Source organism: Hippopotamus amphibius, chromosome 6 (assembly GCF_030028045.1).
Source record: "Hippopotamus amphibius kiboko isolate mHipAmp2 chromosome 6, mHipAmp2.hap2, whole genome shotgun sequence".
Classification (NCBI taxonomy): domain Eukaryota; kingdom Metazoa; phylum Chordata; class Mammalia; order Artiodactyla; family Hippopotamidae; genus Hippopotamus; species Hippopotamus amphibius.
Window position 1 is genome coordinate 55659792 of NC_080191.1, and position 14390 is coordinate 55674181.

At 39.1% G+C, this 14390-nt stretch overlaps 1 protein-coding gene across 1 annotated transcript in view; it reads right to left on the bottom strand.

The window, feature by feature from the left end:
• The window catches only part of SYNE1 (spectrin repeat containing nuclear envelope protein 1), a 341186-nt gene that overhangs the window by 134257 nt on the left and 192539 nt on the right, over positions 1-14390 (bottom strand). Inside the window, exons 92-94 of the mRNA XM_057737764.1 lie at positions 6676-6870; positions 4944-5117; positions 1817-2008 (exon numbers count right to left, since the gene is read on the bottom strand). Of these exons, the coding sequence (XP_057593747.1) occupies positions 1817-2008; positions 4944-5117; positions 6676-6870 (561 nt within the window). The remainder of the gene's footprint in view (positions 1-1816; positions 2009-4943; positions 5118-6675; positions 6871-14390) is intronic.

Consider the following 14390-nt stretch of genomic DNA (forward strand, 5'->3'; position numbering starts at 1 on the left):
TAACTACTTCTCCTTCTCCCAGTTCTGTGCCTCAGAGAGTTTTCACTTTCCCAATTATCCACAATCTGGTAAGTTTTTATCATCTCTAACCTCCTAACTGGTCTCTCAGTTTCCACCCTGGTCCCCTACAGCAGTTATAATCTGAGCTTGTCACACCTCTGTCCCCAAACACTCCAACGGCTTCTCATTTCCCTCGGAGTAAAAATCAAAGCCTGTACGATGCATACAGGATCTTTTGCACCCTGGGCCCCTGTTACCTGTCTGACCTCTCTCGTCTTGCTCCCTCCACTCCAGCCTCTGGGATCCTTGAATAGACCAGCTAGGAGCCCACCTGGGAGACCTTGCCCTTGCTTCCCCCTGAAACTGGAACTCTCTCCCTCCGTGCTCACATGGCTCGCTCCTTCATACATAACCTGATGGAGGCTTCCTAGGCCACCCTGTTTAAAAGTGCAAATCCTCCCAGCCCCATCTTTCCCCATCTACCTGCCTTATAGTATTTCACATATAGCTCTTATCATCCTCTAACTTAGCATATAATAATGTACCTTAACTTTATATTACTGTCTCTCTCTCCCAAACATAATCCCTTAAAGATGGAACATATAGACAGATATACAGATACAGACAGATGTTGCCCATGCTCCTTCACTCGATCATATAAAATAATGGCTGGCACATAGTAGCTTCTCAATAAACATTTGCTTAATTTTTTTTTTTTCTTTTGCTGCAAAGCAGGGCTCACGGGATCTTAGTTCCCTGATTAGGGATTGAACCCAGGCCCTCAGCAGTGAAAGTGCAGAGTCCTAACCACTGGACCGCCAGGGAATTCCCGTACATTTGCTTAATTTTTGTGTAAGATAATAATAATAATAATGTGTACAGATTAAAAAAGAACAAAATCAAAATATTAGGCAATAATAGTATGCGAGGTACATGGGAAGAAATCTGAGTGAATATGTTCTAAGTTTCTTATATTGATCTGGAAGGAGATTAAGATATTAACTTAGAATTTATCAGGTATGAATGATTAAAAAGCAGAGGGAAAAAAAACAAAGAAAAGCATACGACCACTTATAAACAAAGGTTTAAAAGGAGAGAGAAGAATAGAAAGAACAGGACAAAAATAGAAAACAAAAAATAAGAATAAATGTTCAAACATATCAATAATCACAATAAATTTAAATGGACTAAACCTGCCCTTTAAAAGTCAGAGGTTTTCTGGCTACATATGTTTAAAACCAACAAAATATAGCTAAACGTTCTTTATAAGAGACATATCTAAAATATACAGACCCAGAAAGGGTGAAATCAAAGGAAAATTAAAAGATATACCAGGCAAATACTATCTAAAAAAAAGCGCTAGTTATATAACATGATAATCACTATTAGGAAACGTTAAGGTCATGACATGATAGTAAGAAGATTCAATTCACCTAGAATATGTGACAAGTCTGAAATTGTGGGCACTAAATAAAACAGTCTGATTATATCTGAAAAGTATAATATAGGAGAAATAAAGGAGAGTGTCATAGGGTATCTTAATCCATGACTTACGTTTAAATATTTTTTAAATGATGTGTTTGCTAGATTTTGGTAAATGATTTTCATTTTCTTTTCTTTTCCTGTGCTGCAATTTTAAGGTCTCTGCATTCAAACAGTTTTTACAAAACCTATTGGGAAACCTATGCCAGACTGTGTGTAAAGCAGGTATGTACGTAAGTACATATCATTCCCCAGCTGTCCCCTTTCTATGTCCCATGCTCAGAGGCCAGACCAGCCATGTGCAAAGATGCAGTGTCCACAGCTGCAGCCTCACCTGGATGTGGAGCTGCTTGTCGTGCAGCGCTCTCTGCAGCTCCAGCAGGCTCCCCTTGAGGGTTCTCAGCTTCACCGCCAGCTGCTCAGCCTCATCCTTTGTGTGAGCCTTGCCCTCCAGCAGCAGGTTTTCATTGTGGACTGAGAGCTCTGATAAGGCCACCACCTTCTGCTCTATTTCAACCAGCATATTCTGGAACAACAGAAATAAGGCTGAAATTCACACCCCCTGCCCAGCCTCTGCAAAGACTGTGTCTCATGGCTCAATTCTTTGAGCTTCCTAATTTTTCTCATAAGATTAGATATTATATAATGAAAAACATATGGAAAGCACATTTTATATAGCCAGCGGATAAGGAGAAAAGACTATGCCTTGGTGTTATCCCATTATTATGATTATTTTATTATTTTAGTGTTAGATTGTTATGCTTGTGGCTAATAATAGTAAAGACACCACATGATGAACCCTTTTAATGTCAATTTAAAGAGGACTCTTTCTTTCAAAACATTTTTCTTTGGGTTGACTTTTTTCCCAGATTGATGCCCTTTTTACTTGATTTTTATTATTTTTGTCTTATATAATGATTTTTAATCTCACATTTCTGGAAGTTTTCCTAAGAATTTTATTCTCACTTTGCATGACAACTCTTTAGTGCTACAAGGTTTTTTTCTAAAATGGAGGCTAAACCCAGAAAAGAAGCAAAAATAGTCTCCCCTCTTCCAAAGTAAGATTTAAAATGAAAACCAAAAGAGAACAACAATCAAAAAATCAAGGTAAACAAATAACAACTGCAGTATTTTCTACAAAAACTGTTCTGTTTTTAATATTCCTTAACTCTGAACTCTTTGAAATGCACTTTCCAATTTATATTCAATTATATATTAATAAGAAAAGATACTTTATTTCCCTGAACAAGATCAAAATTACTACCATCAACTTCTAAGAATATAAGTGTTAACCAAAAAACTAAATGGAAGAGTGAAATTTTTCATGAAGTGAGGCTTAAAGGGTGATTTCTTGAGGATTACTTTTGAGGAACGAATATCTTTTTGGGCAGGACTGTCTTTTCCATTAGACACAGTGCTGAGGGCCCATAATACTTCTAGAAGTTCAAGAAAATGTCTGAGGCACAGTGCTGAGGCACAGTGCTGAGGGCCCATAATACTTCTAGAAGTTCAAGAAAATGTCTTAATTTTAATTTCTTTTAAAACCAGAAGGAAAAAATGAGTATATTCAATAATAATAATTAACATGTAATAATGATACTACCCTGGATTATATTAATCTGTACCAAATCTGAAAAACACAAATATAATTTTTAGTATTTTTATAGAAGAAGACACCCATGGAAGCAAAGTGCCAGGGCCCCACAAGTCATAACAGGGCCCCAATTCTGTGTTACAGGCACAGTTTAATTATACAACTGGCTTAAAGGCCAGATTTCATTGACTGAAGAACTGTTGTGTACTTGTGTGATTCCATATGCTTTGAGTTTTAAAAAATATCATCAAAATACCATACCAATACTCTGTAAAAGTCCTGAAATATATTATCTCTACTATGGACTTTATGTATAACTATAAAAATAGAGACATCCATAAGGGAGAGGTGGGAGTAATAAGGAAACATGATTTTGAATTATGTGCATGTGGTAATTTCGAGTGCTAAAAGAGGATGCTAAAAACACGTCTCTTTTCAGAAAAGGAACTTCAGAAAAGATACAAAGAGTAGAAAACACTCACACATGGCTCTCTCTTCTCTACCATCAAGGCAGAGGTGTTCTGAATACACACAAATAAGTTGTCCAAAGAATTTAAAAACCCAAATTATAATAATTAATATGACAAAAAACTCAAATCATAAAAGGGATGACCAGAATGACATACACAGTATTAAGCAAATAGATGGTATTCATAATGAATGGCTTGTACATATTTCCTCCAATTCCAAATGGGAGAAATATGAAGTCATGCATGCTGATATTTCACCTTTCCGATTAGGCTGGGTTTTCTAGAGACTTGCTAGTTAGTTTAATGAAAGAGCTTTTAAAATATACTTCACCCATGTGTAAAGTCTACTATGTTGATAATGTTTGAAATTCGATGATTGGTACATGGGAGTTCATCTTCTATTCTTTATGCTTATATGTGTGCTTGAAAGTTTCCATAATAAAGAGGTAAGAAAATAATATTACAATAAAAATCTCGACGCCATTACCCCTCACATTAGTTCCTAGAGACCTCACATTGAGGAAGGAAATTCTCCGCTCTAGAAGACAACTTTCCAGTGTTCAATCTGTCTGCCTGTAAGTGGCAGTTTTGCCAAGTTTTCCAAATAACATTTCTTAAGTAGAACCAAAATTGCAACAGGCTACCTAGTGACATCTCCTGTTTTTTTAAATTAATTGGTTAATTAATTTTTATTTTTGCCTGTGTTGGGTCTTCACTGCTGCACACGGGCTTTCTCTAGTTGTGGCAAGCAGAGCCTACTCTTTGTTGTAGTGCTCGGGCTTCTCATTGCAGTGGCTTCTCTCGTGGAGCACGGGCTCTAGGCTTGGGCTTCAGTAGTTGTGGCACATGGGCTCAGTAGTTGTGGCTCGCAGGCCCTAGAGCACAGGCTCAGTAGTTGTGGTACATGGGCATAGCTGCTCCTTGGCATTTGGGATCTTCTCAGACCAGGGATCAAACCCTAGTCCCCTGCACTGGCAGGCAGATTCCTAACCATTGTGCCATCAGGGAAGTCCTGCTACATCTCCTTTTGTGTTTATCCACAGTCTGATTCACGGATACTAATTCTTGTCATTGGGTACTCATATTCCTTATTGACCACCAAAATAGATACCATAAATGTTTTGGCATCTATAGTCTTAAAAATGGTTCTTTAGGAAGCTGAAAATATTCTAAAGGGTAGATACTCTTGGTAAAATTTTTTAAAAGACTAAGTCCAAGCCTGGATTTCATTTAAGCTTTTATAAGGTATTGTTTTTCTACTCTCTAAATATATAAAGTATACAGGTTGTGCAAAATCATATATCTATACCAAGCTTTGTTACCGTTACGTTTTCTGTAGTTAAAAAAAAAACTGTGCCTTGTGATGTTGCCATATTCCTTCAAGACCATTTTTGTACCTGGCAGTCCACCAGCTGGGCCTCCATGTCCATGGGCTCCTTGGGTGACCCCAGTGCGATGTCCAGAGTGGCCTTAGTACTCAAGAGCCAGTGGTCCAGCTCATCGGCTTCACAGCGATACCTTTGCAGGGCCTGTTCCTGTCTCTGTTCCTCCAGCTGATCATTTAACTTCTCCTAATGCATTAAATAGAATGGAACATAGGTCACCCTAAGATAGAATCATTAAGATTTCAACACAGTAGAGCAGTGGTTCTCAGCCCTGACTGCACATCAGAATCACCTGTGAAACTTAAAAAAACAAACAAATACCCATGTTTAGGCCACATCAGAGACTAGCAAATGAGAATTTTGGAAGGTGAGCCTCAAGATTAGTATTTTTTAAAAACTTCTACAATGATTGTAATGTGCGCTTACAGTTAAACATTCTTAAATAATACATCTACAGGTCAAGGCAGATAATGTGAATGACAGAAATTGGTCAAGGATTAGAACAAAACAATGGCACAGACAGCAGGTAACTTGACTTCAATGCCTGGGACACTGTAGGGAGTAGTGGGGACTACAGCAAACTGAAGAACCTGTCTGGTCCACCTAAAAGGGCAGCACCATGCAATTTCAAGCAACTGATCCCCTACAGGAAGGGGTGGCCAGTGTTATCAGTTTCTTGAGCAAAGGCAAAAATTCAAAAATTTCTGTTAGGTCTCTGAGGATTTTTTACTGATGGCAAACAATTCACATTTTTAAAAAATCCAGGCTAATCACTCCATTGCGAAACTCCACAAGGGTTTGATAAAGTGATTGGGGACAATATTAATGAATTAAAAAGTTACTTCTTAAGATACTCTAAGTACTTTAAAAATTATTTTATGAATGATCTATTATTATTTTTAATGAAATTTTTAAATTGTTTAAAATAGAGATTTAATGGAGGAGACACACTGATTTAAAATTTCTCCAAAACAATAAAATATGTGAATACCTAGTTTGATTGATTTTATAATAGGTAAAACTAGAAATAGCCTACATACCCAGCAATAGGGTGATGGTTAATTGAATTATGGTATAATTAGCAGCTAAACAAAATAAGTGCACATAATAAATGATTCTGTGCCAGAGAAGCTGCTAGACCCTAGAGATACAAGGACACAGACACTTTATATGATCAACGATATGACTATTGTATACATCTAGGGCCAGGAATGATAAGAGAACAACAAAAAAAGGAAAATAATTATTTTTCACACATCCACTACTGTGACTAAAATTTCTCTATTAAACAATATTAAAGTTAAGTAACATGAGAACCAGAACTGCAAGAACACTTTCATGAATTAACATGCTTGAATTGGCTAACAGTCACTGAGGATTTATTTGTCACACTCTTAGTAATACTATCCTTAAAAATGCTCTTATTTAAACATAGCAAACCATGATGCAAACTTTCTACAATTATTCCTCACAAGGCTCATGTCTACCAAGTATTGGCTTTCCACAGTCTCCGTTTTGCATGCCTGAAATGACTCAGAAATGGGTGAAAGGACACATTCATGGCTCCACACTGACTCAGGGCTCTATTCACGAGCCCCTCCTGGATGCACAACACCAGCTGCTTCTGAGTGCGAAACTAAACATGTCGATCACGTGAGTGGCCCAACATACCCGTCAACAACAAGTATGATTAACCCTAAGAGTTAATCTGGATGTGAGGGGCGCCTTCAGAACGGCTTGTTACCTCCAAAAGCTGTCGCTTCCCCGATGCCTTCATCTTGATGGTGGACATTCGCTCTGCTAAGACGGTGAGCGTGGACTGCAAGGCCAGCTGCTCTGCGGGGTCAGACTCTGGGGACTTGGACACCAGCTCCTGCGCGAGGGCTGACTGCAGCTCGCTGATTTCCTCCTGAAGCATGAGAATCTCATCCATCAGTGCCTGCGGAGAAGACTGCGGAATCACACTCGTGTACGTATTTTTTTGCACTGAGGATTCGTGACAGTAGCCGAGGGTCACGTGGTTTGAGATTAGTGAAGATACTTCCCTTGGAAGTCGTTTAACCAACAAAGAGGGGGCCTACTAACCTAAGTTTCTAAATGACAGTACCAGGATGAATGTCAGGAAATTTCTGATTTTAAGACCATCTGTACTGGTGACTTAAATGAATCTGAACAAGTTAATTAATCTTTCTGGCTTTCAACAGGCTCATCTGTAATTCGACAGGGGGTATGCTCAATTATGTCTGAGTCTACAATTTTATATTAAAATAAAATTCATCACTTTCTTCCTCAACATGACTCTTCCCACTCTGAACTTCCCCAAGTCTGAAACAGCACTGTGTTTTAATCACAAACACATTACACAAGACAGGAAAAACCTGTCACCTGTTTCTATGTCATTACCCTCTCCTTATTTTTCTCCTCTCCCCAGCTCTAAAATTTGAAGTTTCTCAGGGCTAATTTCCAGGCCCTCTTTTCACATCTCTCCCAGGGGATGTCCATTGCCAAGGCTTTAAACCCTTTCTAAGGTGGAACACTTAGGTAGAAGAACAAAGTCTGCCACACCAAAATGTCTCTAGCATGCAGATTATTTTGAGCTGACAACCAGTCAGGCCCAAATGTCTCAGGAAAAAACTCTAAGCTTTCCCCTAACTACCTGGAGAATTTAGACAGAGGAATAGAGGTACAACCAGAGATACTGCAAAGAATAGGGCTGGGTGAGGTGAGAGTCCACTCTGTGCCCCATTGTCTCTGCAGGGCTCAGCCTACATTTGTTTACCAAACATCTGCTTTTCCATCTCTGAGTTGCCCTCCTCCCCTTTTAGGTCTCAAACCACTACCCCCAACATCCTCATCTTTAGCTGAAGATGGTATTTAAGGCAAGAGTTTCAACCGTTTTGGCTAGTTATTCAGTTTTCCTGGGTCTCTCCCACATATACATGTTATTAAACTTTTGTTTGATTTTCTCCTGTTAATCTGTCTCATATCAATTTAATTCTTAGACCAGTCAGAAAAACCTAGAAGAGCAGAGGAACATTTCTGCCTCCTGACACTTATAAAGGTATATCTCTAACCCAGACGTCTGTCCTAAGTTTCAGGCTTGTATATTCAACTTACACGTTTCACGGGTGTCTTCATCTTATCATGTAAAAGCCTGCTTCCTCCTCTGTCTTCCCTATCTCAGTAAAAAGTAACACCCATCTCATTGTTTAAGCTTGAGACCTAAGACTTATCAGCTACAACTGGCACTTGCCATAGGCATTGCCATCTACCTCTAGAAGGATTAAATCACGTGCTGCTGCAGCTGCCGACTTTCAATACTCCCTGAACGGTGTTCAGGATGCAGAGCTGAAATGAGGCACTCTCTGCTCTGGGAAAAACTGGCAGAACAGGTCTTTAGATAGTTAGATATTTTCAGGAGCCAACTATATGAGCCCGATGCTCGTATCTCCTCATATCTAGAAAAACTCTAAAATCCTTCATGGTGATGTCTGCTCCTTGTGACCAGCAGTAACCTGCACCAGACCAGCAGAAATCTTCTGTAAACAATGTGTGCTTGATTGCATGTTTCTCCCTTTCACCAAAACCACATGTATATGGATCTGGCCCCCTGCCTCTTTGGAACAGTTTCTCAGAGCTATCTGGGATGCTGTCTCTCAGGCTGCAGTCCTCATTTTGCCCTAAATAAAACTTAACTTACGATGGGCAACAGACACATGAAAAGATGCTCAACATCACTAATCATTAGAGAAATGCAAGTCAAAGCCACAATGAGGTATCACTTCACACCGGTCAGAATGGCCATCATCAAAACATCTAGAAACAATAAATGTTGGAGAGGGTGTGGAGAAAAGAGAACTCTCCTGCACTGTTGGTGGGAATCTAAGTTGGTACAGCCACTATGGAAAACAGTTTGGAAGTTCCTTAAAAAACTAAAAATAGAACTACCATATGATCCAGTAATCCCACTACTGGGCAAATACCCAGAGAAAACCATCATCCAAAAAGAAACATGTACCATAATGTTTATTGCAACACTATTTACAATCGCCAAGACATGGAAGCAACCTAAATGCCCATCAACAAATGAATGGATAAAGAAGATGTGGCATATATACACAATGGAATATTACTCAGCTATAAAAAGGAATGAAATGGAGCTATATGTAATGAGGTGGACAGACCTAGAGTCTGTCATACAGAGTGAAGTAAGCCAGAAAGAGAAAAACAAATATTGTATGTTAACTCATATATACGGAATCTAAAAAAAAAAAAAAGGTACTGACGAACCCAGTGACAGGACAAGAATAAGGATGCAGATGCAGAGAATGCACTGGAGGACACACGGTTGGGGGGGCGGGGGGCGAAGGGGAAGCTGGGACGAAGTGAGAGAGTAGCATAGACATATATACATGACCAACTGTAAAATAGATAGCTAGTGGGAAGTTGCTACATAACAAAGGGAGATCAACTGGATGATGGGTGATGCCTTGGAGGGCCGGGACGGGGAGGGTGGGGGGGAGTCACGGGAGGGAGGGTATTTGGGGATATGTGTGTAAATACAGCTGATTCACTTTGGTGTACCTCATAAGCTGGTACAAGAGTGTAAAGCAATTATATTCCAATAAAGAGTTTAAAAAAAAAAAACACTTAACTTACAACTCTCACGTTTGTGCATTTTTTTTTTAGGTTGACAGAGTCACGTACACCTTCTGTCATCATATCCAGCACCAAATCCAACTGCTTTCACCTCCAAAACATATCTTGTATGCCTCCTCTGTTTCCACCTAAGTCACAGCCAATTCCTTATCTAAATTGCTCTCGTGGTCTACTGGGTGGAGTACCTGCTTACACTTCTTTTTTTTTTCTTCACTCCCCTTACTCTTTTTTTTTTTTTTAAGATTTATTTTATTATTTACTTATTTATTTTATTTTTGGCTACAATGGGTCTTCGTTGCTGCACATGGGCTTTCTCTAGTTGTGGCGAGTGGGGGCTACTCTTCATTGCAGTGCGCGGGTTTCTCATTGCAGTGGCTTCTCTTATTGTGGAGCACGGGCTCTAGGCATGCGGGCTTCCTTAGTTTTGGTGCGTGGGCTCAGTAGTTGTGGCTTGCGGGCTCTAGAGCACAGGTGCAGTAGTTGTGGCACACCGGCTTAGCTGCTCCAAGGCATGTGGGATCTTCCTGGACCAGGGATCGAACTGGTGTCCCCTGCATTGGCTGGCAGATTCTTAATCACTGCGCCACCAGGGAAGCCCAACACACTCTTATCTCTCCAAACCTCTCTTCACAGAGTAATTAGAGTGACCTTTTAAAAAGGTAAATCAGATCCTCTCACTCCCCTGCTTTAAAATACCTAGTGGCTTCTTGCCTGTAAAATAAAATCCAAACTCTTTGCCCTATTCTTGCAGTCTCACCCCCGCCTGCCCCTTGTACCATGCCCCTTTCTCACTCACTACATTCCAGCCTTCTTCAGTTACTCCAGGACCCCCAGCGCTTTCTGCCTCAGAGCCTTTGCACATGCTGTTGCCAAAAGCTCAGGAAAGCTCTCCCACTCTCCTGAGATGGTTCTCTTCATCCTTGGAGCCTTAGGTTAATTGTTACATCTTCAGAGAGGCCTTTCCCAACCACTGACTCTAAAAGAAAAAAATCTCTATTGTTTTCTTTCAATAGCACCCTATTTCCTGCTTAACAGGCATCACAATTATATGCTGTTTGTATTTCTCATTTTTCATATTTTATGATTTGCTCTTTAGCTGGAATCTTTACAGGAGAAATTCTTATTTGGGATTTGAATGACATATTAGAGAAACAGGCTCTACCCCTACGCGGGGCAATCATGACTTCAAGTGAAGAATCATTGTTTTTATAGTTGCCAATATTTCACAGTTTCCAATATACCCCTACTTGCATAATTCCCACCTCTTCCATAGGACTGTAGGCTTCGCTGTAAGCCCAGTGCCTCCTCAGAGTGGGCTCTCAATAGATATGAAAAACAAAACGACAAAAAACCTCCTCTTTCCCTAATATCAGGTGTCATCATGTCCAATTGCTATTTAAGTAAACTATTATATTGAAATTATTATATACATCTAGAAAAGTGCAGGCTGTAAGTGCACAGTTCTATGAATTTTCACAAACCACACACACCCGTGCTCCTGGCACACAGATGGAGAAACAGAACATTCCCAGGACTCCACAAGCCCCCCAGACCTCTTCCCTTCCTTTCCAGCAATCACGATGGTGCTGGCTTGCAACTGTCATAGATCACTGCTGCCTGTTTTTGAGCTCTACAGAAATGGAATCATTCCTGACGTACTGTTCTGTGTTTAGCTTCTTTCACCTCCTCCATGACTGTGACTGTTGCATGTAGAAAGAGCTGACCCTTTTTATCAATGCATCATATTCCACCGTCACCTGGTTTGTGGATCTTGCCCATTTAAGCCTTTCTAGTGGGTTCATAGTGGGTTCTCATTGCAGCTTTAATTTGCATTTCCCTGATGACTGATTAGACTAAGCGCTTTTCCCAGTGCTTTCTGGCCACCCAGAGATGTCTTTTGTGACTGCCTGCTAAAAATCTTTAGCCCATTTTCTACTGGAGTCTTTCCTTTTCTTACTGATGCGTGGAGTTGTGTATATATTCAGGATAGGAGTGCCTGTGTTTCTTTTAGTTCTGTGTATTGCAAATATCTGCTCCCATTTTGTTTGTTTTTTAATGCTTTATTCATTTCTACTTGGAGGTATGTTCTTTCTAAAGAATAAAAATTCTCTGAAGAGAGTAAATTTCTGCTTCCATTTTGTGACGAGTCTGTCTTTTAATGGGTAAAAGCTTCCTTAATGATGTCTTTTGATAAACAGAAGCTCTTCATTTTATTGTAGTCTAATATATCAGTATTTTGCTTCATTGGAAAAGTTAGGGCTTTTGGTGTCCTCCTTAAGAGATCTTTGCTTACCTCAAGGTCATGAATATATTCTCACGTTATCTCCTAGAAGAATGCTATTCAAAGTATGGTTCATTCAATGGTGTCATGAACTGGTTTGTCTCTAGTTCGTGACAAGAGAAAGATATTGCAAGTAAATGTTAAGAAATTTTATAGCAACTTAACGTTGGCATGCTATCCAACCAGTATTTTATTTTCCTAAAATGTTGAGTTAGAAATTTAAAATTTAAAAAATAAAAAGGTTACACAGTACAAATACTTTGAGAAGCAGTTTTAAAACTTTTTTTTTTAATCTTCACATTTAGATCTACAATCCACCTAAACTTAATTACTGTGTCTAGTGAAAGTAGGGGTCAAAATTCTTTTTTTTTCTTCTTATTGACCCTGTCTTATTTAGTGAAAAGATGATTTTTCATCCGCTGTTTCGCAGTATAGTTTTTGACCTAAGCCAAGTGTCCGTGTAGGTGTGAGGGTGCTTCTGGCTTCCCACTCTGTTCCGTTGACCCATTTGGTGTCTGTGACAACAGCACACTCTCATAATCACCATGGCTTTACAGGTCTCACTCTCTGAAAGGATACCTATCATTCAACTTTGTTCATCTTCTTCAAGGTCGTCTTGGCTATTCTTGACTCTTTCCATTTTTAAAACATACTTTTTCATACATTCTCAATATGTTTTAGAATTATCTTATCCATCTCCACCAAAGAACTTGCTGGGATATTTTAATGGGATTGTAATAAATTTACAGACCATTATTGTTTGTTATACATTCAAAATGCTTTTTGTCCAGTAAATTATTTTCTTCTATTTTATAACCATTTTTGGTACTTGATTGTCAAAAATATAAAGTTCACATCATTTGGTCTGTTTTAAGGGCTGCTCCATAACCAGACTGATCTCATTATGTCTTTGCACTGATTCTCTGTTCAAGCAAGAAAAGGCCCTCACTGCTTCACACCACATTCATTCTCATTTTCTCCTCTTCCTCGCACATTTACATTTATAGTGTGTCCTACCCACTCCTGTTACCATTCCAAATTTTCAAAATCCGTGTCTCCCAAAAGACCTGTTAGAGTCTCCTTTGATCTACTTCCCGCCACTGTAACCCACAATCACATTGCTGGGCTTTGTACAATCAGTTGGTAATTCATTCAACCCCTAAATTATATGTTAAAGAAAAAGTCTGTCTATTTCAGCTGTGCACACAGTAGGTGCTCAACACATCTAGTTGGATTCATTTTAATTCATAATAGACAAAACATATACCTCGATCATGAGGAAACTAGGAAAAAAAAGCAAAAAAAAAAAAAAAAAAAAAAAAGCTTCCTCAGTCATTTAATCTCAGTGGATCTCACCAAGCAGGCTTACGGTGAAGTGAACAACTTCCGTTTCAGACTCAGAATGTTCTAAAACAGCTCCCTGAATGTTCTGCAGTGAGTGATGAAGGAATTAGGAATCCTAAAACTGTTAGTTTCCATACTGTTAGAGTCAAGCCTTGCTATTCATGCTTCAGTTTACTCTCAGGGGAGAGTGGATAGTTTTGGAAGGTTGCTATACTTTTTAACTTCAAGATTCAGCAGCCAAGCTTACTGGGGGATGGGGTTTTCTTTTGCAGTGATGTAAATGTTTTGAAACCAGATTGGGAGAGTGATTATATGACATTGTAAAAGTACTAAAAGCCACTGAACTGTGCTCTTTAATATGGTAAATTTCAAGGGATATAAATTTCACTTCAATCTAAAAAAACAAAAAAGATCCAGCAGTTAAATATGTCTTTGCCCAATAACTCCGTCTCGGCTAGTGGCCAGCTGCTTCCCTACAATGTCTGACTCAAAACTAAGGAGAGGAGATGAAATGTTCCTCTTTGCGTTTCTGACTTGTGTTTACAAGGAGGGCATGTGTATGGCACACTGTGTGATTTAGAGAAGCACCTTGAACTTTTCTAAAAGGGCTCACTCTGGGGAGAACATGGAGCTCATGTCTGATTCAACACCAAAGGTGAACGTGAATTTCATTGTGACTTTCAGAACTATCTACATCAGCACAGTTCATCTCAAACTTTGAGCTGTTATGTATATTAAAGAAACATAACCAAAATAACCTCAGAGCTCTGCCTACTAACCATCACTGAGTCAGTGTGGCAAAGACAACATCTGCCCATGAAGCATTAGATGCCCATGATAATGAAGGTCCCAGTCAGAGGACTTAACACGCAGAACAACAGCCACAAGTCAGCTTATGAACTGCAATGACGTCTTAAAATTAAACCTACTGTTCAATTTAAAGAGGGTAACAGGAAAGGCACAGCACTCCACCCAAATTCAGTAGATTTAGACAAGTGTTTAGGTGAAAAAGGTAGGAATTAGAATAGCTTTAAAGAAACATTAATACTTCCAAGAGAGTGCTGGGAAAAAATTAACAATTGAAGTATTTTTTTATTAATTTTTAGAAAATACTAGAAGTATATTGGACTTTCTCACCCACATTCCACTGGAATTTAGAAAGAGGAATTCTATCA